The sequence below is a fragment of the Diceros bicornis genome, chromosome 4 (genome assembly GCF_020826845.1).
Source record: "Diceros bicornis minor isolate mBicDic1 chromosome 4, mDicBic1.mat.cur, whole genome shotgun sequence".
Classification (NCBI taxonomy): Eukaryota; Metazoa; Chordata; class Mammalia; order Perissodactyla; family Rhinocerotidae; genus Diceros; species Diceros bicornis.
This window is the reverse complement of record NC_080743.1, coordinates 10,041,744-10,067,296: the sequence shown is the minus strand read 5'-3', so window position 1 is coordinate 10,067,296 and position 25,553 is coordinate 10,041,744. Positions and strand designations below refer to the sequence as shown.

Genomic DNA, 25,553 nt, shown 5'->3' with positions numbered 1-25,553 from the left:
CTTCGTTTCTTCCTCAATAAAATGAAGATAATGGTATCTGGCTCATAGGGTTATGTGAGGATTAAATGGGATAATAAATGTAAAGTGCCCTGCACGTACTAAGCAGAATATTTAATGGTTTAAAGTGGTTCCTGAAGTATAGAGTCAAATATTGTAGTTATTTCTTATTTCAAGTAGTTAGGAGCCCAGCCCACCGCTGCCCCACATCTACCACTTGACTCTGTTCACTAAGCTCGGTTCCCCATCTACTGACTCAGATTCCTTAGCTTATCCTCTCTGTCACATAACAGTTGTTTGTGCCACGGATATTTGCATTTAATTATATGTTATCAAAATCAATATGGGCATGACTTTGCTTTCCCTACTAGGTTGTACTTTGTGAATTTTGATATACTTTACCATATTATTCTTTCTTCTAAAATTATCTTAATTTTTGCCTTCATTCATCCACTCAACAAATATTTATATTTATTTTCCATTTTGTGTAGGCCCTTGGAATATACAGAAGTGACCAAATAGATGAAGTGCCTGGATCTTACCTTTAGCAGAGAGAGACAGAAAACAATCAATCAAGTGAGCAGAGACTATGTCTAATGGGAGTGTTGGGAACAATGGTGTTCTTTTTAGGTAATTCAGTGAAGACCTCAGGAAGACAGGGAACAAGTTATGCAGAACTCTAGGGGAAGAGAATTCAAGGTGGAAGAAACAGCAGATGCAAACTTCCCGGGGCAAGAGCATGCGTGACTTGTTGGAAGCATAGCTAGAGGACCACAGTCTCAGCAGAGTAAACTGGGGAAGAGTGGAAACCAATAAGGTCAGAAAAACAAAAGCATCAAGGGACAAAATTACGTCAGACCCTTGGTCGCTATCAGCATTAGAGTTTTTCTTATGAGTGAAATAGGAAGGCTTGGAATTGTTGATGACATGCTTTACGCTCTAAAAATTTCATTCTGTTTGTTGTGGGAAGAATGGACCTGGCTACAGGGGTCAAGGGCAGAAGCCAGAGACTCTTGGGCAATTACAGTAATCCAATTATAATAACAATTTAATTACTGTTTTTTCACTTCCTATTCTGCATGATGGCTATTCATGAATATACTTTATCATCCTTGCTAAATTATAAATTCTGTATGGGCCAGGATTCCAACAGATTTATATTTTTAGACATTACAGTTCTTAAACCAAGAAAAGTTTTTGGTGCCCAGAGAGGGCAAAACTAAATTGTCACCACTTTCCGTCCTTCTTCTGCCCCTCCTCCCATTCTGCCATTCCCTGGATACCTTCCTTCTTTCCAGAATTCCTTCCCAATACAACATACACATGCCAGGCAGTATCTCTTTGTATTGTAAAGGAAAAAAAATGGGGTGGATGTGAGGTAGAAGATACAGCCCTTATTCTCAAGCAATCATATGTGTGTGTTTGGCCTATTTCATATATTGTATATAATCATCTCATAGTTGACCTTAAAACTACATATACTCTATCTAAGTATCTTGTGATTTTATGAAGTAGAAAGCCATGCCTAGGCCTTGCTATTCCAGGTTTGTAAAATCCCATACGTGGTAATTTGATTTAAGTTCTAACTCAGTGATATAATTTGAGAATAATTCTACAGAAATCCAAGAAAGTAATAAAAACAATTTTTTTTTTTTATGGTTCTCATTCAAGGAAGGTTCTCTTCCTAATGTATGTCTTGAAAAGCTTTGGTTGGGACCAATAACAATTATGAAATATAGTTATCCAAGCCAAGGAGACATAAAGGGCTCCTTTTTTCATTTTTCACAGTGAAGAAATTACAATCTATTCTTCTATGATGGTCCCTGACATCCCAGGATGGAGGGATAGTGCTAATGCTAAGTCTAAGAGTTATAACCCAGATCAGGTCTAGGAAAGCTCTAGTATCTAAAGGCTAGTTAATGTCCATGCTCTTCCTGATACCCCCCAGCCTCCAATAAAGGGAAAGCTGCTGCTGCCTCTAGGGAAAAGGAAATGCCAGGCAGAGTGTTCTAAATCAGACTTTCATGGTAAAATAGCCATTAGTAATTAATTTTCTGCTTACTTTAGAATAGGACGAGTTAAGCAGTTGGTCATATTCAGTAAATAAGAAATTACTTGAAGTAATTTCTGCAACATTCTAATCATCTTCCCATTTCTGAAACCTATTTTAAAAGTCTTTGATCTGCATTATGGTGGAAAGGACATTGAATGTAGAAATATAAGACTTGATTATGAATTCAGCTTTGCCACTCACTAATAGTGTGGCTTGGGCAAGTCATTTAACCTAAACATTCCATTTATTTTCTAGAGATGAATTGGGCATAGCAATCCATACCCCACAGATTTGTTATGAGCACCAGATAGGATAACGTGTGAGGGCACAGATGCAGAGGTCACACAGTAAACACTTAATGAATCCAGATATTAAATGCAAACATTGGAATTATCACAGTCCTGGTAGTGGTATTTCAGTGCTTTACCCTCTACTAGGGCAAATGTGATCTTGTGAAATGGGAAATATGTCCCCTCCATCTTCTTTCTGCATATTATTAAGAATGACAATATACTCTAATTGTTTAATAATGTCATTAAAGTGAGTTTTATTTTCTTCATTAAATGCATAAGGAAAAGCTTTTCAATTAATAATGACCTTTATGACTTCTACTGGTTTGAATTCTATAGATGGTGAAGCTGACTGCGAATTAGATTCCACAATGTACCTTGTTCCTTATTTTTTCACCCACTGACTAGTTTCCTGCAGTTGGCAGCAGCCTACCCTGTTGCTTTCAGCTTGCGATTTTGTAGCAATCTCAAACCCATGTTCAATTCCCTAAGGTGCTCTGTAGAAATGCTGTCAAACGATTTCGATGTATTTGTAATTTTTTTCTGTAGCTGTGCTTTGTACTCATTTAAGAAAACCAGTCTTTAATTTGTATCAGAATGTTTTCAAGATGAAACATAGAATTCCAGGCCTCAGCAAAATCACTGACATATGACCCCAGTTTTCTTCTGTTCTAAATGTCGAGTTGCCTGACTTCTGTTAAATACAAAGCTATATTTTTGAATCTTGTTATACAATACAACTTTGAATAACTGGCTTCACATTTGGCCTTAAAATCTACTAATTGTCGTCATGCTTGCCTTCATCATCTGGCTCTAGTTTACCTTTCCAGCTTCATCTCGCATCCTGCTTCTCTATAGCTCATGTTTCTTTGTGCTTTCTTGAAACGCCTGGCTCTCACACCTTTCTCCGGTGTTGCCGGTGTTGCCCACATCTAGCAGCTCTGTCTAGGATGCCGTGTCTTCCACTCTTCTTCGCCTCCTTATCTCAGGCATTTGCTCTTCCAGAAAGCCTTTCTCTGTACCCCCAACACGCTTTCTGACTCAGGTAGCCGTCTTTTGTTTCTCATATACTTTGTGCCTGACTTAATAAAAATATTCTTCTTTCTGTATAGTACTAATTGGTTTGCTTGATTGTCTTCCTTACTAAACTAAAAGTTTTGGAGAGCAAGGACAATACCTCTTTGAATCTATAAATAGTAGATGCTCCATAAATGTTTGCTGAATAAATGAACGCTTCCTGGAAAAACCATTAGTCAGTTTATTGAATAGACAGCAAGAATTTGCTGCTATAAGTATTATATTAGCCTTGCTACATTTAATTACAATAGCAATATTATCAGTAAAATGCAGTTTATAGTTTCAGTGTACAAGCTTACCATGCTGCAAATGCAGGTAATTTAAAAATAAACATGTATATGCTACTATTTTATGCTTTCTGCATCTGGTACATTATATTCGGAATTGGATTGGGTTGAACCAGTATAACTCATAGATCTTTTCTACTTCTTATAATTTCAAAGAAAGAAATGTGTTTTAATGTTGAAAATTATTTGAAATAATTTAACCTTATTTAAATTTACTTGTCATCCAGATAGAATGAAAAAGGATTTTGACTGGCTTTGAATTAAGGTAGACACATGGACACAAAACAAAACAAAACTGTGTGCAGGTATAGTTTCACATTTGCATTGGGAATGGAAGATGTACCAATGTGTTCTTGGCTCCTGCGTTTACGTCTGATGTTTGCATTTGATGCAGTGCTATAATTCAGCATATGGAAATACACTCAGAACAAAGATCATGTTGTCTCTCATTTTCACTTTTATTAATAGTGTTCTGTCTCTGGTAATTTGTAGGTGTTATTTGGAAGATGGAGCTTCAAAGGGTGCCTGGCTGAACCGGTCAAGTATTATTTTTGCGGGAGGTGATAAGTGGTCCGTGGATCCTCGAGTTTCAATTTCAACATTGAATAAAAGGGACTACAGCCTCCAGATACAGAATGTAGATGTGACAGATGATGGCCCTTACACGTGTTCTGTTCAGACTCAACATACACCGAGAACAATGCAGGTGCATCTAACTGTGCAAGGTATGCATTTCCGTCACTGCTATATTTGAAGAACTGCGCTTAGAAATGTTCGATATTCAGATATCAAAATGACTCAGAAATAACGAACAATGCTGAAAGATATACTGTCATTTTCTTCAGGGATTTATGTGCCTAGATTCCATTAAGTGTCATGGCTATTATAGGCATACAAATTCCCACTTACCAGGATCAAAAATTATCCATTAGCAACACATTATGATTTTTTGTATATGATTCACTTTGTATCTTTCTTTGAGTCACCCCTTCAATAAATCTTTGAGAACTCATGATTGATACATTAAAATAAATCTTTAGTAACCCATGATGGGTATATTAAAATATTAGAACTTTTTGAAATATGGATAGTAACTAAAAGTAATCCTCTAGCCTTCCAACACTCTGTCTCAATCCAACTTCTGTTTACTTTGATTCAAGTCACAATGAAAAAAAAGCAATTTTCTGGAATTATTTTATTTAAATACAGAGTAATTGAAAAAATATTGTACACAGTGCTTTATACTTTGATTTACTTTCAGTAGATCATAAATCATGCTAGCTAACTTACAATCTCCAAATACAGCATCATCAAATTATTTTATTTGTCTTTGCACGCTAAAATGTGAGAGCATATTTATCCCCAATACAAATAGTTTTCAAGAAAAATGCAATTATAATGCTAGTAGAATGGAAAATGTATATTTTTGCCCTTTTATTCACATTATTTCCTTGCGCTTTCTAGATTAATCATGTGTTGGTTGCATAGAAATATTATGCTGTGGAACTCAAAATGACATTGCAGCATTTCTAAGTAAAATTAATAATGAATTATATAATAATGTGGTGCCAGTGAATGCCTATTTTGTTCCTAACAGGAAAGCTGAGAGGGCAAGTTAGTTGTATTATCTCTGAGTTTACCCTTCAAAAAATCAACACTAAGTGTTAATTTAGGTACATGGCTTGCATCTGGAAAAGATTGTTAATCTACAACTTTATTAAGTGAGCTTTATTTCCTCACGTAAAGGTAAACCTGAATTCAAACACAGCTTCAATTATTAGTAAATATTTTAATTTTGTGATAAAGGTTAAACATTAATTAAACAATCAACTTTGAGGAGGAAAGTATAAATTGAAGAATAAGTCAGTGAATTTCCTCAATGGTTTTTATTATAGATCATTGCAGACTGTGGTGACATTCCTTATTTAAAAGGATAGGAGACTATAATAAAGTTTTCACCAAAGTCCATTTTTATTCAGAGATTCTCCAGAGATTCCGGAGGGCAAGAGTTTGTCCAGCTTCAGAAACTAACATGAGATTATAAGTCAAAAACACGTTTCTTCTGTTATCCAAGTCTAATTCTGCTCACTTGTTTAGTTCTGTGCCCTTTGACTTGAGTTTCTAACTCAAAGACTACAAAAGATTTTTATTACATGAGAAGAAGTACACTTGGACAATAATATATTTGAGTCGCTTGAGATATAGACACTTTGCTTCTTGTAGGTTTAAATGATATATTTCTGGACACTAAACATGTCCTTCTTTCCTTTTCTCCATTCTCTCTTGTTCCATGTTAGGCCCATATTTTTAAACCAGACTATGGATAAATAAGCCCTGCCCAAGCATATGTTTAATTTCCATAGGATTTCTTTTTAACTTTATGTTACATAGATTGTTTAATACCATACAAACTTTTTAAACTGTTACATGACATATTATGGCACTCTTTTTTGCTGGCCATTTGATGATGGTGAATTTTGGGGCATCATTTTAGGAAGTGCCTTTTAGGAATGCACTTATTGAATGTTGTATCAGTATAATATTTTGTTCCTCTAAAAAAAGAAAATTCATGTTACAGTTTTCAAAGTATGTGCTTGGGTCAAATTAAAAGCTAATAATTTTACAGTTTTTATGAACATAATTACTTATTAGAAGTTGATTGACATGTGGGCAGTTTTCCAATTACATTAATAAAGTTCAGGGAATACATTAATAGGCTTGTCAGTGAATTCAAGAACTAAATAAATGTCATAAAAAGTCAACCCCACTTAAGTTACATTTCCTCTCAATGAACGAAAACAAACTGATGTGCACATCTCTTCAGTCTCTATATTTGTTGAGTTGTCTGATGCTCAGGTGCATCTGGAGAGTTTTGAAGTGTATGTTCCTTGCCTAAAAGTTTGTCAAGACTTTATTCACCAAGATGAAGAAACTGAGCAACTGAGAGAAGACTGTATGAATCACTGATGTCAAACTCGCGTTGGCTGGTAAAAACAAAGCTTATCTTTAATTGTCGCAGCTATGTACTCAAGGGAGCTATTAAAGAAATTGTTTTAGAAAGGGGATAATAAAAGGAATATCTTGCCAATGCAGACATTGTGCATGGGAAATTTTTTGGTGCTGTTGATTTCTAAGAGCTATTAATACCAAAGGATGGAACAATGGAGGAGGGAAAAAACACTGGAGTAGGAGTTGGAAAACCTGGATTCCGGTCCTGACTTTTCCCTCATGAAATGAGTAATTATCAAGTCTCTCTAAACTCTAGTCTCCTCATTTGAAAAAGGAACACTCAGACCGGAAGATCTTAAGGTCCATGCCAGTTAAAAACAAAAGACAAATGACAAAAAAAAAAAAAAAAAAGAAAAAGAATCCACTATGATTATTTGTTTTTTATTTGAAAGGGAAAAAAAGTTAAGTTAAAAAATGAAAAATATTCTATTACACTTGTGTAGCACTTGTATCGAGCACCATGCAAACTAATCGTTAAAGAGTAGTACCTTCTATTATTTACTCTGCAAGTGTGTTTTATTTATCTCCATGTTTTTGTTTCACCAACTGAGCTGAACAATGCATGTACTCATGGAATTTGAAGAATGTGGTGAATTGGAGTTTTGCTTCAAGGGCATAGAAATTGGCTAATAGACTCAGTAAGAAAATAAAATGTTCGTTACCTATATATAATATAGGACTGGTAAATCAAGTTACCTAATTGTTCAGTGTTTCAAATCATGTGGTGCAGCGTTTACTAAGAGCAATCTTTCTTGTTCCAGAATATAAGAATGTACAAGGCTGGAAGACTTGTTATGAAGCCAGAAACCCCCATTACAATACTGTGATGATAGGAATCATGAAATGTAAATGCTGTCCACGCATATATATGACAGGGGTGGCTTTTACTTTGAGTCCATGTCTAAAATCCAGGTTGTGTGCAGCACAAAATAGGCATTCTTAGATATTGTATATTAAATACATATGTATCCAACAGCCCCAGCCAATACCTCAACTGCAGCCTTGTGAGACGATGAACAGAGGAATTAGCTAAGATATGCCTGGACAGAAACTGAGATAATAAATATATGTTGTTTTAAGCCCCTAAGCCCCACACACATGCACAGACACAAACACACACACACACACACACAGAGTATGTGAAGTGTTTATCACTCAACTTGCGTCCTTTTCAGGGACATTTACTCTGGGTTTTCTCTAGGCAGAGTAGAAGAAGCACCTAACTCTATGACCAAAATAACTTCTCAAGGGTATTCAGCTGCCCCGGGGTATTCTTGTTCCTTTAGGGTGTCTGACTTACCTAGAATATTTGTGATAGATGGGGTGGCACACTTCCCTTTTCAAGGATGGTCTTGTTTTGCTAGTTGCTGGGAGTGTGGTCAGCAGATAGCACTTAATGACCAGCTTTTCAGGGATGGCCTCAGCTGTAGACAGCCACCTTGACCAAGTTGAGCTTTGCCTAGAGCAACCAACATTTGATGAGTGATTGAGGCATGGAGTGGAAAAGCCCCTCCTTTTCAGTCCAAAGTAGGATAATTCTGATGGGCCATTTTGGCTCCAGAGCAGCCGAGGCTGTTTAGCAGCGTGCACTACAGCTCAACCTCCTGCTCTCTTCAGTCCTCTCTCCTTTCTCCTCCTTCTCCAAGGATTTACCCCAAGGGCATCCCCTTATAGATATCCTGCACCGTAAGCTCCATCTTGCTTCAGTGTCTTCTTCTCAAAGATCCCAAACTATGACAGTGTTAGACCCTGGCTTCTGGATTAGCCATTGTTTTGAGAAAGCCTTTGTGAAATGGAAAGACAACACATTCAAACACCATTTATTGTTAACATTTTGTTTTATACTGGAAGGGATTTAAAGTGGCTTATAAAGAAGTATTTAGTACACCAAGAAAAATTGGAGAAATTGGGGGCAAAAGATAAGGATGATTAGAGTAGGATGTAGTCAGAAATGAGGTTAGATCATAAAATTTATGTCATGATTTCTATATACTTTTAGAGCTTGGTAAAAAATGTAGTTCTAAGATTTCTAGTAGCCCATACCCAGAGAGAAACAGGATCAGTTATTCATTTCATGGTCCATAAGGTTAAAACTTAAATTCCTTGATACTCTGATCCTATTACTCAGAATGGAGAAGCATTTTTACTGTGTCATCTCAGAGCATCACTGTGAGCTTTAAGGAATATCTCAACAGTAACTGTATAGTACGCACAGCACTCATTCATAGGATTGTTCCTTATAACACCTCTCAATATAACCTGAAGTGCAGCAAAGTAAAAAAAAAATTAAAAATCTAAAAATAAATTCAGTAAGATGTCAATTCAATAACAGGGAGATAGCTTTTTGATTATTGCCTTAACCTATAAGCAAATTTGAGGACCTACCCTTCCTGAGTTAAATATCCACAAATATTATTTCTCTCAGTGGGTCTTTGAATAGGAATTCAGGTACAGCTATTTAAAATTTATACTTACCAGTGAGTATCTGGAAAGCAATTATTCCATGTGGCTACAAGTATAGAGCCATATGCTTTAAAGATCAGCACATCTTAATCTAATGATAACATCCTTTTTATGAATATTAAATCCTTTACAAGGTACATACTGGAAGAAAAAGATACCACACTTCTGCCAGTTGAGCTGATGGGCAATAACACAGCATCACAGGACGTGGGCCTGCCTTCCTCAAAAGACCCAAAGGGGAAAGAAGCTATAATGGTTTAAAAAGCATGTCAAAATACCACACACATTAGACAATTTAAGTCATTGTTCTGCAACAGTAAATATTTCAAAATTTACAACAAGCTACAAAATGAAACCAAAGGCAAATTATCAGCATTAGGAAAAGTTTTACAGAACCCATAGATGTCAAAATAGTCGTTGCCTGAACACAATGATGGCTCAGGACAAGGCCCTCAGACTGGGTCCCACCCTGTTTTATTCAAGCTCTATTTATACCTGTTGGGGGAGAGATTAAGGTTATACATAGGAACCCAAATTAGTTACAAACTTTTTTCTTGTGATGAGAATTTTTAAGATCTACTCTTATCAACTTTCAAATATGCAGTACAGTGTTATTAACTATAGTCACCATGCTGCACATGACATCCCTGGGACTTATTTATAACTGGAAGTTTGTACTTTTTAACCCCCTTCACCCATTTCGCCCACCGCCCCATCTCCCTGCCTCTGGCAACCACCAATCTGTTCTCTGTATCCATGAGCTCTTTTTTTTTTTTTTTTAGAGAGGAATCAGGGAGAATATCTCTCAAAAATGGCCTTAGTTTTTTATACATGATCCATATCTTTGTTGCATTAACTAGATAACAGAGATAAATTTCTGAGATCACCTTATATGTGATGATAAATATATATTATCTGTTTATAAAACATTCATCACTTACTCTCTAAAATTAGGTTATAAGTGATATCAAATAATTAAGATAAAAGTTACATGGATAGGGGTGTACATACTCATTCTCATTCCCTCTGCAGTGTGTTCATTCCTATTTTACCATAAATCATCCTTTGCTTACCCCAATTCACATTATGGTGAAGGCCAGTGGGAGCCAAAATATACTGAGCTCACAGACTAATCAATACCTGAATACTGATACTGATCACTGGGTCAGAAATCAATTAAGTTGGATCAATAATGTTAATAAGATTGTATTAGTCCTTACAGATTTCCCCTACAATGAAGTAGTAGTAACGATGGAACCAGACATAAAAACATCCCATTGTTCTATTTCCGTTGTTCTGAAATGTCCAGATTTGCAATTTATGGAGAAAAGAATTTATGAGTATTTTGGAGCATATGACTCATTAGTTAAGAGGACAGTCATTGTATTCCCCAGGTGCTTTATCCAATAGGAAATGTTTAATCTGTTGAAATATATGAGGTAGCATTATTGAGATCCAGAAAGATAATGATCTGATATCCAAGCAGTTTAGAATAATTATGCCTAATTTTTGAAATTTGGAAAAAATAAGTCCTTCAGGTGTCATTTGTGATCTAGACTTCAGCAAAATTATTCCCTCAAACATGCCTTCACGGACAAATTCACTCATCTGGACGTACGTGGAATAGGCTTTTTTAGGCAGTGAAATATTGCATAATAATTTTTAAAATGAATGCATTTTTCAGGTGGACATTTTCAGTTTTATTTTCAGACATTCCATTCTGGCTAGAATTGCTATGGTTACGTGGCAGCATGTATCAGGCCAGCTTCTAGGAAACTGTTATTTAATTTTATCTGTAAATGTATTGATATTGATTAGATTATTGTTTTGGTTACTAGAGTCCATAAGAAATAGGTTTAATTGAACTAATTTTTAGTAAAATTCCCTTTTGAATGTTGGCACTTCTTCCAGAATAGACATTTTTCTTCTAAATATTCTTTCTTTTTTTTTCTCTTTTATAGTCTGTAGAAAAGGTTATTGGCCATTATTTTTCTGCGATCGAGACAAAAGAAGTAGTCGAAAAAGAAGGTAGATTTCAGTGAATAGTATTTTTCCTCAAAAAAGATTTTCTCAGTAAGTGTAGTGATCATATTTTCCTAACCAAAAATGAGTACATGAAGTGTTACATATTGTCTAATACAACATCTAATATTAGAACATTACTATAGATTAAAACTGCGCAAAAATCCACAATGTACTGCTTACTATACACAGAGGGAATGAATAAGTTTATGATGTTTTCTTATAAACTTTCAATATGCTGTCATTTGTGAATGAGAGAGAGGTGGGAAAGAGCAAGAAAAATAACGTTGATAGATATTGCACATTGATAGATTCCGTCTGAGTCACCCCTTTTCTTATAGAAGGAACTTGTGTGAAAACTGCTGAGCATTGTGAGTTGGTATCAGAAAGGGGAACAACACGGAAATTTAAACAAGCATCTTTGCTAACTAGTGAATTGTGCCAGCAAGGAAGGTTCTACTTAAGTACCTCTGATCTACTCATGAGTTGGATAATTTTTTGAGGGGTGGCAGGAGAGGGGCAATGAAATCAACCTTGTATAGTTTGTGTTCAGTGTTGTTAAGGAGCAATTTTGCCCTGCTTTGTCCTTCTCTTCAAGTTGTAAGTTTTGAATCATGTTGGCATATATTAAATAAAAAGGATATCTGAGAATGGGATGTATAAGAAGTGAAACAATATTTGTCATTCATTTTGAGACTGAGTAAAGCAGTATTTCTGTTTTTGGTAACAGTTCAAAATGCAATTTGAAATATTTTAAACTAATGAACTCTTTAAGCAAGATTTGCCGCCCTTTAAAAGTCCCTTCAATGATTAATGGTTACTTATTCTAGTTCTTGAAACACGTAGTTTGATAAGTATCTCAAAGCTCAGACTGATCACGTTTTTTATTTTCTTGATAGTAATTATGAGTTTTTTTGTGTGTGTTGCCATTTCAGAATAGTTATATTTTTTGCCTATCTTGGAGTATTTTTATTTTTCCTAAATAACAAAGAAAATAACTGTGTAAGTAATACATGTCAAATCCCAATGCGATGTATACTATCAGTTTGAAAATCTCTCTATAAATAAAAGATTACCAACCTTTAGCTGGTTCACTTATTTTGAGAAATCTTGCAAATAAAATCTAAATCTGGTGAAATAATTTATCTTCTCCTTGGAAGTCATTGCAATAGGATTTCATCTATGAAATAATTTTAGTTTTCTTCCCCAAATTGTGTACAGGGAAGAAATTACAACCAAGACAATTAAGACTTTGCTGTTTTCATTGACTAAATTCTAAATGGCATACCCCATGTAATCTTTATGTAGGACAAAGATAAAATTTAGCAGAGGAGAAAATTTGAATCTGCTAATGATATTGTTTATCTTATGATTTGTCACAGAACAATAAGAATTAATCATGCCAAGAGGAAAATGGGCACAATTAAGTGCCATTTGGCACTTATTTGGCACAACTTTGCCATTTGGCAAAGTTGAATTTGCAGAATGAGAGAGTAACTCTGTGTCCTGACGTCTCTCTGCCCCACACCACTTCACCTCCCATCCCTTCAGCATCTTCTGGTTAGTGATCTAGCGAGAGCAGTAGAGAGACTCAGAAAAGGTGGATCACATACCTGCACTAAGTTGTCAGAGTTTCTAACCCACTTTAGCAGGTTTGTGTCTAGACCAGTGGTTCTTAGATATTCTATGGTCATGAACCCATTTGAAAATCTGATGAAACCTGCAGACCTGGCCTCTCGAAAAATATACCGTTAACATTTTCCAAACTTGTTTATGTGAGCAGAATGCTAAATCTATGTGTGGACTCCAAATAAAAACCCCAGTGAACTCTTTGAGGGTGAGGACTGGGTCTTAATCCTTTTTGATTCCCAAACATTAGGGACTCAATAGAGATTTGTTGGTTGTGTTCATGTACATGCTTCTTTCTCCACTGCTTCATGCCAATCACTTTGCTTAAGCTGTGACTGAATGTATTGATGCTATCTTTAGGGCATAACACCATTCCAGGTCATAGCATTCTTATCCTCTGCTAATCCACATGTTTTCACAAATGCAGAATAGTTATTGCATGTTATAGTGACAAAATAATAAATGAGATAACAGCATTTTATAAAAAAAATATATATTTTTCTCCTAGCAATATTATTTTGAGAAAAAATATACTTTACATGGGGCAGAGTTAGTCACAAAGATTATAGCCAAGGGTTCCTAATGCCAAACCCAGGTAAGATGTTAACATTTTAAAAGGGCTAAGAATGACACAATTAGAATTTCCTCTCAGGTATTTCACTCATTCTTTCATGTTTCAATTTGAGCAAGTTGGTGGATGGACATGTTTTAAAAATGACATGTTGAAGACTTGAGAAGAAACAGATTTCAGAGATATTCACCAATGCAGAGTTAGGCAAGACGTATATTATTTTCCCTCTGCTTATGACCTTTTCATTTAAGGGTAGTCTATTTTAAAAGGACATGTAGGTTTAATTCAGTGTAATTCAAAAAATATTTGTGGGGCCAGACCAGTTAAGTTTGGCACGCTCAGCTTTGGTGGCCTGGGTTCGCTCCCTGGGCATAGACCCACACCACTTGTCAGTGTCCATGCTGTGGCGGTGGCCCACCTAGGAAATAGAGGAAGATTGGCAACAAATGTTAGCTCAGGGAAAATCTTCCTAAGGAAAAAAAAATGCTTATGTATTCTCACTTTAATTCAATACCTACTCAGTGCAAATAACTACTAAAAGTTGCACGTGCATTCCTCCCTGTGATAAGCAGAATAACAGTCCCCAAAGATGACCATGTCCTAATCTCCAGAACCTGTGACTATATTAGATTACATGGCAAAGAAGAATTAAGATTGCAAATCACCTGACATTAAAATAGGGACAGTATATTGGAATATCCAGGTAGGCCCAATGAAACCACAAGTGTCCTTAAAAGTGGAAGAGGAAGGCAGAAGAAGAGAATCAGAGGGAGATAGGACTATGGAAGGAGGCCAGGGTGATATGATGTAAAGCCATTGCTGGCTTTAAAGATAGAGGAAGGGGATCAAGAGCCCAACAAATATGGGTAACCTCTAGAAGCTGGAAAAGGTAAGAAAATGGATTCTCCACTAGAGACTCCAGAAGGGAACACAGCCTTGGCAATACTGCAGGTATCATTGAGAGACTTATATTGGACATCTAACCTACAGAATGCTAAGATAAATTTGTGGTTAGGTGGTGTTGTAGTCATTTATGGCAGCAAATAGAAACTAACACACACACACACACACACACACTCAAAAATAAAGATACCTTCATATAAACCTAGAACAGGGTTTCTCAACCTTGGCACTATTGACAGTTTAGACCATATAATTATTGTGTATCTGTATGTGTGTGTGGGGGGGTGGCAGGGATGAGGGAGGAAATGTCCTATATATTGTAGGATGTTTAGGAGCATCTCTGGCTGCTATAGATTGAATGTTTGTGCCCCCCCAAAATACATATGTTGAAACCTAATGCCCAACGTGATGGTGTTAGGAGGTGGGCCTTTGGGAGGTTCTTAGGGTGGAGCCCTCAGGAGTAGGATTAGTGCTCTTATAAAAGAGACCCACAGAGATCCCTCCCCCTTTCCACCATATGTAACAGAGAAAAGAGGGCCATGATCTTGGACTTCCCGCCTTTCAGAACTGTCAGAAATAAATATTTGTGGTTTATAAATCAGCCAGTTTATGATATTTTATGATAGCAGCCCAAATGGACTTAATACACTGACCTCCACACCGTAGACACTAGTATCATTCCCTGGTTGTGAATGACCCCAAAATATCTCTAGACATTGCCAAATGTCTGCTGGGGTAAAAATCACCCCAGGTTGAGAACCATTGAACTAGTAGAAAAGATAGACACGTGCTTTAATTTTCCAGTGCATAGCAGGTTGTGACAAGCTCCATGAAAGTATGGATCTTATCTGTCTCACTACCCTACCCTTAGTGAATAGAACAAGGGCTGGCATGTACCTGTGGCTAAAATAAATATTTAATAAGGGATAGAATGAATTAGTGAAGTCCCTTAGGAGTACAAGCTAGCCAATGACCAGATAAAATTCTTCAGAATTTTTTTTTCATTCAATAATGATTTGGGCTATTTTTCCCTTTGAAATGAGTTAAGACCAGTGTTCTCTTAAGTAGTTTAGTATGGCATAGGCATTAGATTGACCACAGGTGACATTCAGCTCTGATGTTTATAAAGCATCTTAACTTGCTTAAGTGTCTCCTCTTTAAGACTAATTTTCATTCTCTGAGAAGTGAAAAGTAATACCCAACTCTCTGGATTGCTGTGAAACTTTAAAAAATAATTAGGTGTATGAGAAATTTCTCCAAGTGTCTGGTTCAGAGTAGATATTCAATAGATTTTACCATCTTTCTTTTTCCAGTGAACTAACAAAGCACAGATAAATCCTTTCCTCTTTCTCTCTTTGAATTAGGATGTAACTGAGAATGTTCTCATTGATTCCAAGTGATTTTTATTTAAGAATATAAATAATAAAATTAATCTGTAAAATATTAACAAAATGAATTACTCTTCCTGTGGAGAAATTCCATGTGAAAAGACATAATAAATGTAAACCAATATTAAGGTTTTGAGCTACAATAATTGGAAAGAATTCTACATTTTTGGAAAGGTAATTACTACCTAAAATTAAAGGAAAGATATGATGGCAGTCGTTTTTGCCTGTTTGATCTCAGAAATATTCTTTGTCCCTCTTTTGCTATGCTTTGTGTCATGGAGTTGGCTGACTCCCACGGGTGTGTTCCCAGGCTGCTATGTTTTCTGGTTTGTGACAGGATTCATCCGGTAGGAGAAACTGGCAAGAGATGGGGGACAGGAGGAAGAGAGACGTCAGGCTATTTTACCCTCTTGCATTGGCACAGGCAGTGTCTCCTGCAAGGCCTTTCTCCTCCTTGGCCCCAGCTTCCGCTGGACGCCCATCCTCCCATTGGCACAGCTCATACTGAGTCGTCCCGTGCTGTGGATCTAGCTCCTCATCAACAGTCCCACCTCTGGGATCTGGTAATAACACCTGCTTGTAGGGCTATTAGTGTCTTCTGGTCGTTACAAATCTCTAAATTCCCTCACTTTCACATGTTTTGCCTTCGTAGCCCTTCATCAACTGTGTAAACAATTCCCTGTATTAAATCCCCTTCTTTTGAAATACTTAGATTGGTTCCTGTTTTCCTGACTGGATCCTGACTGATACAAATATTTTTCTTAAAATTTCTAGTGTTTTCTGCTTGTAAGTACTCACAAGAGATATGTTTTAAGCTCTATCTTCTGTATAGGTAGCCATTTTATATAATGATAGTTATCTCTTTACATTCTGGAAAAAATAGATCTCATTCCTGACTATAAAAAGTAAATTTACAAAACAAATTTCAAAATAAATTACACACATATTGGGATCTCAGATTTACTAGACTAATTATCAGAAAGTTAGATAAATTAGGGAGAAAAGATAAAAGTATGGATAATTATTAAATGCTGGCATTCATGTGAGCCTTGGGCTTCTCTTTATTAGCTTTTTGGGTGCAATTATCATTAACATTTCAGTTGCGTGTTTAATGAATATTAGAGCTACAAATACACAATGGCATGAGTGAAAACGGCAGTCTTTGGTTATCCACACAGACTGCAACGTGAAGAAGAGTAACTTACAGAGAGGCTGTAGAGCTGCGGCTGTATATGGACCCTGGAAGCTCTGAGCTGTCCAGCAATATTCCGGGCCGTGATTTTTACAGCTGCACCTGTGCCTTGTGGGGAAACTGATGAAAAGCAATTTGGGACTATCCTCCAGTAAACCAGTTACCTGACTTTGGACACTCACTCTAGTGCAACCTAGGCACTTTCTTTAAGCAGTTGTTTTGTGCTAGGTGTTGTTCTAGGTGTTAGGAAAACAAAAGTCCACAAATAAGAACTAGCTTTTCCCTTCACAGAACTTACCAGTGGGGCAACACTGACACGAGGCAAATGAGTGCACTAAAGTTAGGAGCTACAACAGATGTCTATGTAGGGTACATATGAAGGAAATGGTCCTCTTTTTATGAAGAGTCACAGCTGACTTTGAAGTAGTTGGTAGGGAGAGGGGTTTGAGGTTTGATTACAAGGCAGGAGGTAATGGTTAGCTATAGGGAAGAGCTTGGAAGTTTCTCTTAGTGTGGGGAATAAAGCATTCAGGGCTGAATGAGAAGCTACTTCAAGACCCAGCAAGAGCTGAAGGAGCATTTAGAAGTAAGATGCTACATTGTCTTGATCTCTAAAGTGGAATGAGAGTTGGGGGATGGGCGTTTTGAGAACGGGACCAGCTCTTCAGACTGGAGGAATGGCTCCTTTAGAACATTGCCATAAGACATCCTTTAGAAGTAGTGCTGACAAAGAAATGCTCAAACGCGCAGCTCCTGAGAGATCAAGATGCTTTTGGAGGTTGTTTGAGCGTGTGAGAAGCAATGGGACTCTTGGGGAGCAGTTGTAGGAGGCTGTAATTGCTGGGCTCGACTGCTGACTGGAGTTGTTCATTGCTGAGAGGAGCAGCTGCCGAGAGTTTAAGGAGGGAGCCCTGGGGAGCCACGGCTGGGAGCTTCCTCAGATTAAGAAGCTGCCACAGGAAGCAGCAGTTACGAGTGTCATCATGTGGAACCTTTAGAGTTATCTATCCAGCTCCGCCATCTCGGCGGTTGGCACTTAAGTACCTCTGATCTACTCATGAGTTGGATAATTTTTTGAGGAGTGCAGGAGATGGGCAATGAAATCCAGGAGTTGGTAGGTTGTGGTCAGTATTGTTGAGGAGCAATTCTGTCTTGCTTTGTCCTCTTCTTCAAGTTTTAAACATGTTGGCAAGTATTAAAGAAAAGGATATCTGAGAATGGGATGTATAAGAAGCAGAAGAATATTTATTATTCATTTTGAGACTGAGTAAAGCAGTATTTCTTTTTTTTGTTAACACCTAGTTCAGTTGGCAATGGTTATATATAAAGAAATGATGAAGGGTTGACAAAATTGGTTTGAGATTTTTAAATAACAAGTTGCCTCAAACTTTGACACAGTCTTCTTTGGCTGACATAGAATGACTTTTTGTTGTTTGTTTATTGAGGAACATTTTTACCCTAAAGAATAGCTGTTATACTGGCCGAAACAAGGTGACACGACTTTAAATTAAGGGATTCTTTAACCATAAAGTCCATGAGAGAATAGGTAAAATTTGTACCTTTTGATATTTTTCCCCTGGGAAGACTATTGTTTTTATCCTGTTCTCAAAGTTCCTGACACTAAAATAGGTTAATACTTTTGCATTAATAAGCCAGAAAAGAAGGTCAACCTATGGAGAACTGGGGAACATCTGAGAACAGTTGATCCACAAAAGGCACTTTTGTTTAGCTGGTGGATTTATACAATCATCATGTTGAACTCTATCTAGCATTACTATGAGGCTGTCCTCTTGATAATATACCTTGGTGCATTAGTGATTGAATTTGTATCTTTTTGGGCCAGCATAAACTCAGTTAAAAGAGGGGAATAGAAGCAGACTAACAGATTTTTTATTTTTTATTTGGGTGGGACAAAATTATGGTGTAAGAACTTGAGAAAGAAAATCCAGTTGGAAAACTATTGCGATAGACCACCCATTAATGAGGCTCTGGGGACCAGTGTGGGCACTATGGAATAGGAAGGAAGAGTGTGGAGGTAGAGATGTTTAACTCATGAATGTGAGCACTTTAATTTTTAAATTATAATATATAAGTAATATTTTTGTTTTGTTTATATCTTATAATGTTAGTGATTTCTGTTAAAATCACTTCATCTAGAAAAATTCCATGTGGATTAAGCCACATGGGAGTCAGTGACCCTGGCTTAATAGATACTTCATTGCTGTGGGTTTTAATCGATAAACTTGACCTTCAGTCTTTGCCTGTTATACAATCTGTTCTGAGCAAACAGTGAAATGAAGTGAATCAGGCTCTGACTATATTAGTGAATTGGGCTTTGAGTGACCAAGAATGAAATGTCAGAATAATAACACAAAGGAGAAAACTCAAGTTTTAAGATTAGTCATTTTATTTTTTAGGTGCAGCATACCATACTCTCTTTTAAAAAGACCTTTTTTGCCAGAGAAGCTATGTGTATTTTTCAAAGTAACATAAATTTACCCTTGAAGCTCCTGACCTTCTAAAGACTCCTGGAAATAGTTACTTGAAGTCTGCTCTGGACAAATAAAAATTGCTCTCAAAGGTATTTATTTAGCTAATGAAGATGCCTTGCAGAGCATGTGAACAATTATTTGAAGGCAGAAGAGAGTCCGTAGCTCATCCATCTCTCATGGAGAGTTGTCGGCTTTGCATACCTTGGAGTGTTTCTTCCCATCTCCAGAGGAGATGCTGTCCCACTTTCGCAGACTTGGCATGTGGCTGAGATTACTGCGAGGCTTTTGAGTTTGCAGTTCACACAGCCCACTTGGCTTTGACAGTATGATATGTTCCTCTTTTAACTTCGCAGTACACAGCAGTGAGGTCTCTCTTTAAAGGCCGCCTGACTCAATCTGTGCTTTCTGAAGTGTGGTTTGTTATCCACTTTCGCTGCTGCCAAAATATGATATGACTTACTTTTTGCATTTGCGTGTAGTTAGAAAATTGGTGTGACCTTATCAAAATCAAAAGGAGGAAATGTATGAATCCCTGGACCCTTTGAATTCACAGGAACTTCTTGGAACCTACTTAAGGCTTAAAATATGGGGTTAATCAAAGAGGAAGTGCTATTTATTTCAGAAGCAAAATTATCTCCTGTTTTGTTCCTTCAAGATAAGTGAAGAGGTCAGACTTCTGGTTCATCCCCTTCTGAAAGAATAGGAGTTATTTGTTATACTTTTTATTAAAATGTTATATTACTGTTCAAAGATAACTAAATATACCAGTTTGATTTAATATGCTCTATAATTTTTCAGTTCTCTCCTTGTCTGACTGCAGTACTTAACATTCCATATCATCACCATAAAGTGATATTTATGAGTAGCCATAGGCTCCAAGTTCTGTGTAGTGCACTCTGCCAAGCGTGGCCTCAGTCCTCTCTGCCTACTACATAAAACAAAGAACACTGACACATCTCGAGACGTGGAGGGCATATGCGTACACATGAAATACCGAGAAGAAAATGTTACACCAACCTCCACCTTTCTCTGTTTCCCAGACTCCTATCATCAACCAAATAATCAAAAATTGCCCATCATATACAGCCCCATGGAACTGTTTTGCTTGAGCCCAGAGTGAAAACGTTGCATATGGCTGAATAAAACACCAGGCCTATCATTTGGAATACAGTCATGCATCACTTAACGACAGAGGTACATTCTGAGAAATGCATTCTTAGGCAATTTTGTTGCTGTGCGAACATCACAGAGCGTACTTACACACACATAGATAGTATAGCCTACTACACACCTAGGCTCTATGGTACTAATCTTATGGGACCATCGTCACATATGTGGTCTGTCACTGACCTAAACATCATTATGCGATGTATGACGGTAGCCTGTCTAATGAAAAGAGTACTGTGTATTTGGGATTGAAAACTCTCTGCGTTTCGGTATTTTGATCTGATGATTCTACATGTATTCTTTACATTTTCAGTGTTTCATGATGAATGGGTAGTGGTTTTTTTTTGCTGAGGAAGATTCCACCTGAGCTGACATCTGTGGCAGTCTTCACTTATTTTGTATGTGGGTCACTGCCACAGCATGGCCACTGATGAGTGGTATAGTTCATGCCTGGGAACTGCACCCCAGCCCCTAAAGCAGAGTGCGCTGAACCCAACCACTAGGCCACCGTGCCGGCCTCAAATGGGTACTTGTTAAGGATCTCAGTACCACCTGGAACTTAACCACCAAATTGGCTATTGCTTACCTCCTGATGGTTAGTAAGGAAGAATATAAGGCACTTTGTTTCTCATAAGATTCGTTATGCTTTTCACTTTATACTTTATTTGATTTTTAAAATTACCAAATTAATAAAGACAGGAACATCAAATAAATAAGCTTTTAAATAAATGATTAGAGTTTGAAGTGCTATTTCTAGGAAGCAGTACAGTCAGAATGGCAAGCAATGCCCTCACTGCCTGTTTCCCCCAATGCAACAATCCTTCTGCCTCCCTCGTCTCTTCTTTGACCACCCTTACTCTATGGAAGTACTGAACACTTTGCTACCCCCTTAAAAAACCCTGGTGTTTCACACCTCTGTGTTTTCCCCTTTCTTGAACCCTCTTCCCTCCCTCCAGGTAGAATTAATCTGGCTTCTCTGAGTCCTCTTCGACCCTTCTCACCCTTGTATCATAGTGTGTCATTGGTTAATATATCTGTGTTTCTGGCTAAAATGTAAACCATGTGAGGACAGGCATGTGTTTTATTTATATTTCTCAATAAACATTTTCATAACGAATTAATCACGTTGCCATAAAGGATATGAATCAGCTAATAGAAACATGCTTTGTAGAGAAAATGACTTCTCCAGAATTTTGAGGTCGTTACCTGGGCTTATGCAGTAGGAAGGGGTACAATGTTATATACTAAGGTGGACCTGAATGTGGATCTTGGCTCTGCCACGTAGCTGTGTGAACTCAGCATTGAGATACTTAATTCCCAGAATTACTTTAAGAATTAAAAGATGAAGTGTGTCAAGTACTGGACACAGAGTCAGTACTCAATAAAGGACAATATTATTACTCTTTGTAATGAAAGGCTTTTAAGAGATTTGTATGTGTGTTTATAGTCAGTTGAAAAGATCAGTGATTCATTTAAACTCCTCGATTTCCCCTCTTCTTTGTCCCCCTACCTTCTTATTTAATAGGTGTGTCGAACAGCATTATTATAAATGTTAGCTGCCTGTTTCTCTAAGTTTCTATTTTTCTATTTCTTTTTCATGGAGAGGAGATGACAGTACAACATAGGAAAATACATATGCCAAGCTGTTTTTCAACTTTTTAATGACAAAAAGCCTTCTTATCAAACCTAAATGTGTTAAAATACCACCCAGCCACTTTTTTTATTAAAACTAATGAGATTTTTGCCAACCTTTTTATTTTATACCAGTCGTTTCCCAGCCTGACAAACAAAACAATTTAAAAAAAATAGATTTCATTGTGTGGCCTCTAACTTTCCTAACGACAGACTAATTACAGACCATATGGTTGGAAAAACTTTTGGTGTCAACTAAAGGAAGAAAAAAAGACTTAATAGCAGCCAAAAGAATTTTATATACAAAATGGTAGTCATTACCAATAGTTAAAATAAGAACACAAGAGCGAATCTACCAATTAAAATAGGTAACAGGCGCTGATTTCATAGTAAAATGATGGCAGCATGGGTCTTTATGTGGAACTACTTAAAAGGGAAGCAAAATTGTTTCCTTACTTTTTGATATTACGACATAAATAAGAAATAAAGACAAAGAGAGAGAGTGATAGTAAAGGAGACAGCAGAAGGGGCTACATTGACTGAGGTGGTTCCAAACTCCTACCTCCCATCAGGAGGCCATGCAAAGGAAGAATCATATCTTTCTACAAGACCGAGTACTGTAGTGCTGTAGTGCTTGGATGCTGTGTAAAATCATGGGGAGAATAAACTAACACCCCTATATTTCCATAGGAAAGACTGAGGGGGCTTACATTTAATTGTAAATGGGAGTGTCGGCTCCAAGTGGTAGCACCAAACTTAAAATCATATGAAAGGTGGAATGAGCAGCTGAATGGTAATAATTTAGAGCAACTGGTTTTCATTGCCTGGACCTGTACCGTATCAGCAGCAGATGTCCTACATTCCTAACCAGTTAATAGGGGAAAAAGGGGCACAAAACTGCGGTACAGTGTTTTACAAGCACGTGTTTACTTAATATGTAAAGATTCTGCACCTCTATAGATTCATTTTTCACTAATTTCCAAAAGTTCTGACTCAATGGGAGAAACTATGTGCCTGTTTGTATTTGCTTGGTTTAGTTTCTTTTTGTGGTTGTCAGATTTTCTTATGAATATTAGTTTAAAATTCTCATGTCTTCTGAGAGATAGCCTACAGAGATGTTATGACTTTGTTGGTATATTCTGGAAATCCAGGAGCAAGTGGTATTTCCAGTTAATTTATCCATTCATAGCAACAAGGTTGTGCCTCATTTACCTCTTTTATGAAATATAAGTGGAAGAAAATATAGGAGGAAGACAAAACAAAAAGGATAATGTTGATCGTGCATTAATGTAACAATCATCTAAATTTTGATTGTTGAAGTAAAAGGATGGATGAAGTCTGTCTATGGTGAGACTGGCCCCAGGGTCCTGTATTCATGGGTGCCCTGCTGGTGTCTTCTTATATATCCAGAGAGTGGTGTGGGTTGGTTCAGAAAGAGTTAATTCTCACTCAGGTTTGGTGTCTCAGAATCATATCCTAGGTTGACCATAAGCTCTGGTCTCAAGGGCCAGAAATATCTCACAATCTTCTCATATTGTTGAAATTAGAATGTCTTTGTTTTAAATCTAGCATTTGTTATGTTAATGGGAGAGGATGTTGGTATTGTGATCAACTCTTCACCGAGAAGCTTATACCACTGAGGGATTAGAGACATGCTGGGAAAAATATTGTTTGTCTTGCATACACCAAGGGGTATACTTAGTTATCAGTGTTTTTTTTTCCTTTTCTTTAGAGGAAACACTTTGTGTTACTCGAGTTTGCAACCGTGTGTTAATGACTAAAATAATGAAATTCAGGAATGGCAGCTCTATTTTTTTTTCTTTTGTGTGTATGTGCCATCCATTCCTTTGTTATAAAAGATTAGAAAGTGCTGAACAACTAGAAAGAAAATAATTGGAAATAAAATCAGGGTAAAATGAATAGAAAACAATTCTAATCAGTTGATGAAGGCATGTCATTTGGCATTGGGGCTTCTTTCAGTTTGCACATATTGTCTCATCCTTTGAAATCTAGTCTCTAAGACTGAGAATCCAACAATAAAAACAACATGGGAATATCACACAAAAAATATATGGGTTTAGAAGCGACATCATGGAGGCTTCTTTTCTTTTTTTGTCCATTCTAAGCAAGAGTGGAAAATGTAATGTAGAAAAGGATTGCTTCTAGATTTTAGTAAATATATATAGCTACAAATATATGAATTTAGGGTCTAGTTTTTACCTTTAAACTCATTCAAAGTGATAAAGATTTCTTCCAGAGAACTGTGCTGAATCACATGTATCAAACAATTATAATTAGTGCTAAATATATATCAGAGAAAATTATTTTAAAGAATGAAATTTGGAATTGTTACAAAATATATGAAAATATTCAATCTAATAGTAAATCTATATTTATGTATACATGTAAATACACACACACACACACACATGCTCATATATAAAATCACAGTCCATTTATTAGCAAATACATTGGAGGGTGTATGGGAGAAGTATGGTAGAATACATCATTTCCTAAAGTTTGTTCTTTGGAGCAATAGTTCCAAAAAATGATCTGCAATAAAAGGTCTCAGATAAGTTTAAAAAATGTGAATACTATACTCCCCTGTAAAACATGTACATAAGATTCTCTAAGAGCAGTTTCTTTATCATAGCATCTGTGATAGTCAGAATAGTGGTCTCCCAAGATGACCATGTCCCGATCCCTGGAACCTGTGAATATGTTACCTTATGCGGCAAAGAGGAATCAAGGTTGTAGATGGGATTAAGGTTGCTTATCAGCTGAATTTAAAATAGAAAGATTATCCTGGATTATCTAGGTAGGCCCAATGTCCATATAAGAGTCCATATAAGTGGAAGAGAAAGACAGAAAAAGAGGTCATAACGATCTAATGTGAGAAGGACTGACCTAGCTTTGAGGATGGAAGAAGGGGCCATGAGCCAATGAACATGAGTAGCTTCTAGAAGTTGGAAAAGACAAGGAAAAGCATTCGCTCCTAGAGCCTCCAGAAAGGAATGCAGCCCTACCTGCACCTTGATTTTAGCCACGTAACACCGGTATTGAACTTCTAACCTACAGAACTGTAAGATAACAAGTTTTTTGTTATTTTATGCCACTAAGTTTCTGGTAATTTATTACAGCTGCTATAGACAGCTAATACATCAGATGTGCCTATTTGAGAGATTACTATATACCAGACACCATGGTAAGTGCTTAATATCCATTATATTATATTTAATCAACCCCAAAGGCAATAAAATGTAAATATTATAATTATCCCTATTTTATGAACAAGGAAATTGGGGGGGGGGGAGCTCATGTAGGTTAGGCAAATTATGTAAAATAACACAAATAGGAAATATCAGAGCCAGGGCTCAAACT

The 25,553-nt window shown here is 36.8% G+C and overlaps 1 protein-coding gene across 1 annotated transcript in view; it reads left to right on the top strand.

Moving 5' to 3' along the window:
• Positions 1-3,977: 3,977 nt before the first annotated feature.
• NEGR1 (neuronal growth regulator 1) overlaps positions 3,978-25,553 on the top strand; it is a 473,734-nt gene continuing 452,158 nt past the window's right edge. Inside the window, exons 1-2 of the mRNA XM_058540322.1 lie at positions 3,978-4,009; positions 4,197-4,429. Of these exons, the coding sequence (XP_058396305.1) occupies positions 3,978-4,009; positions 4,197-4,429 (265 nt within the window). The remainder of the gene's footprint in view (positions 4,010-4,196; positions 4,430-25,553) is intronic.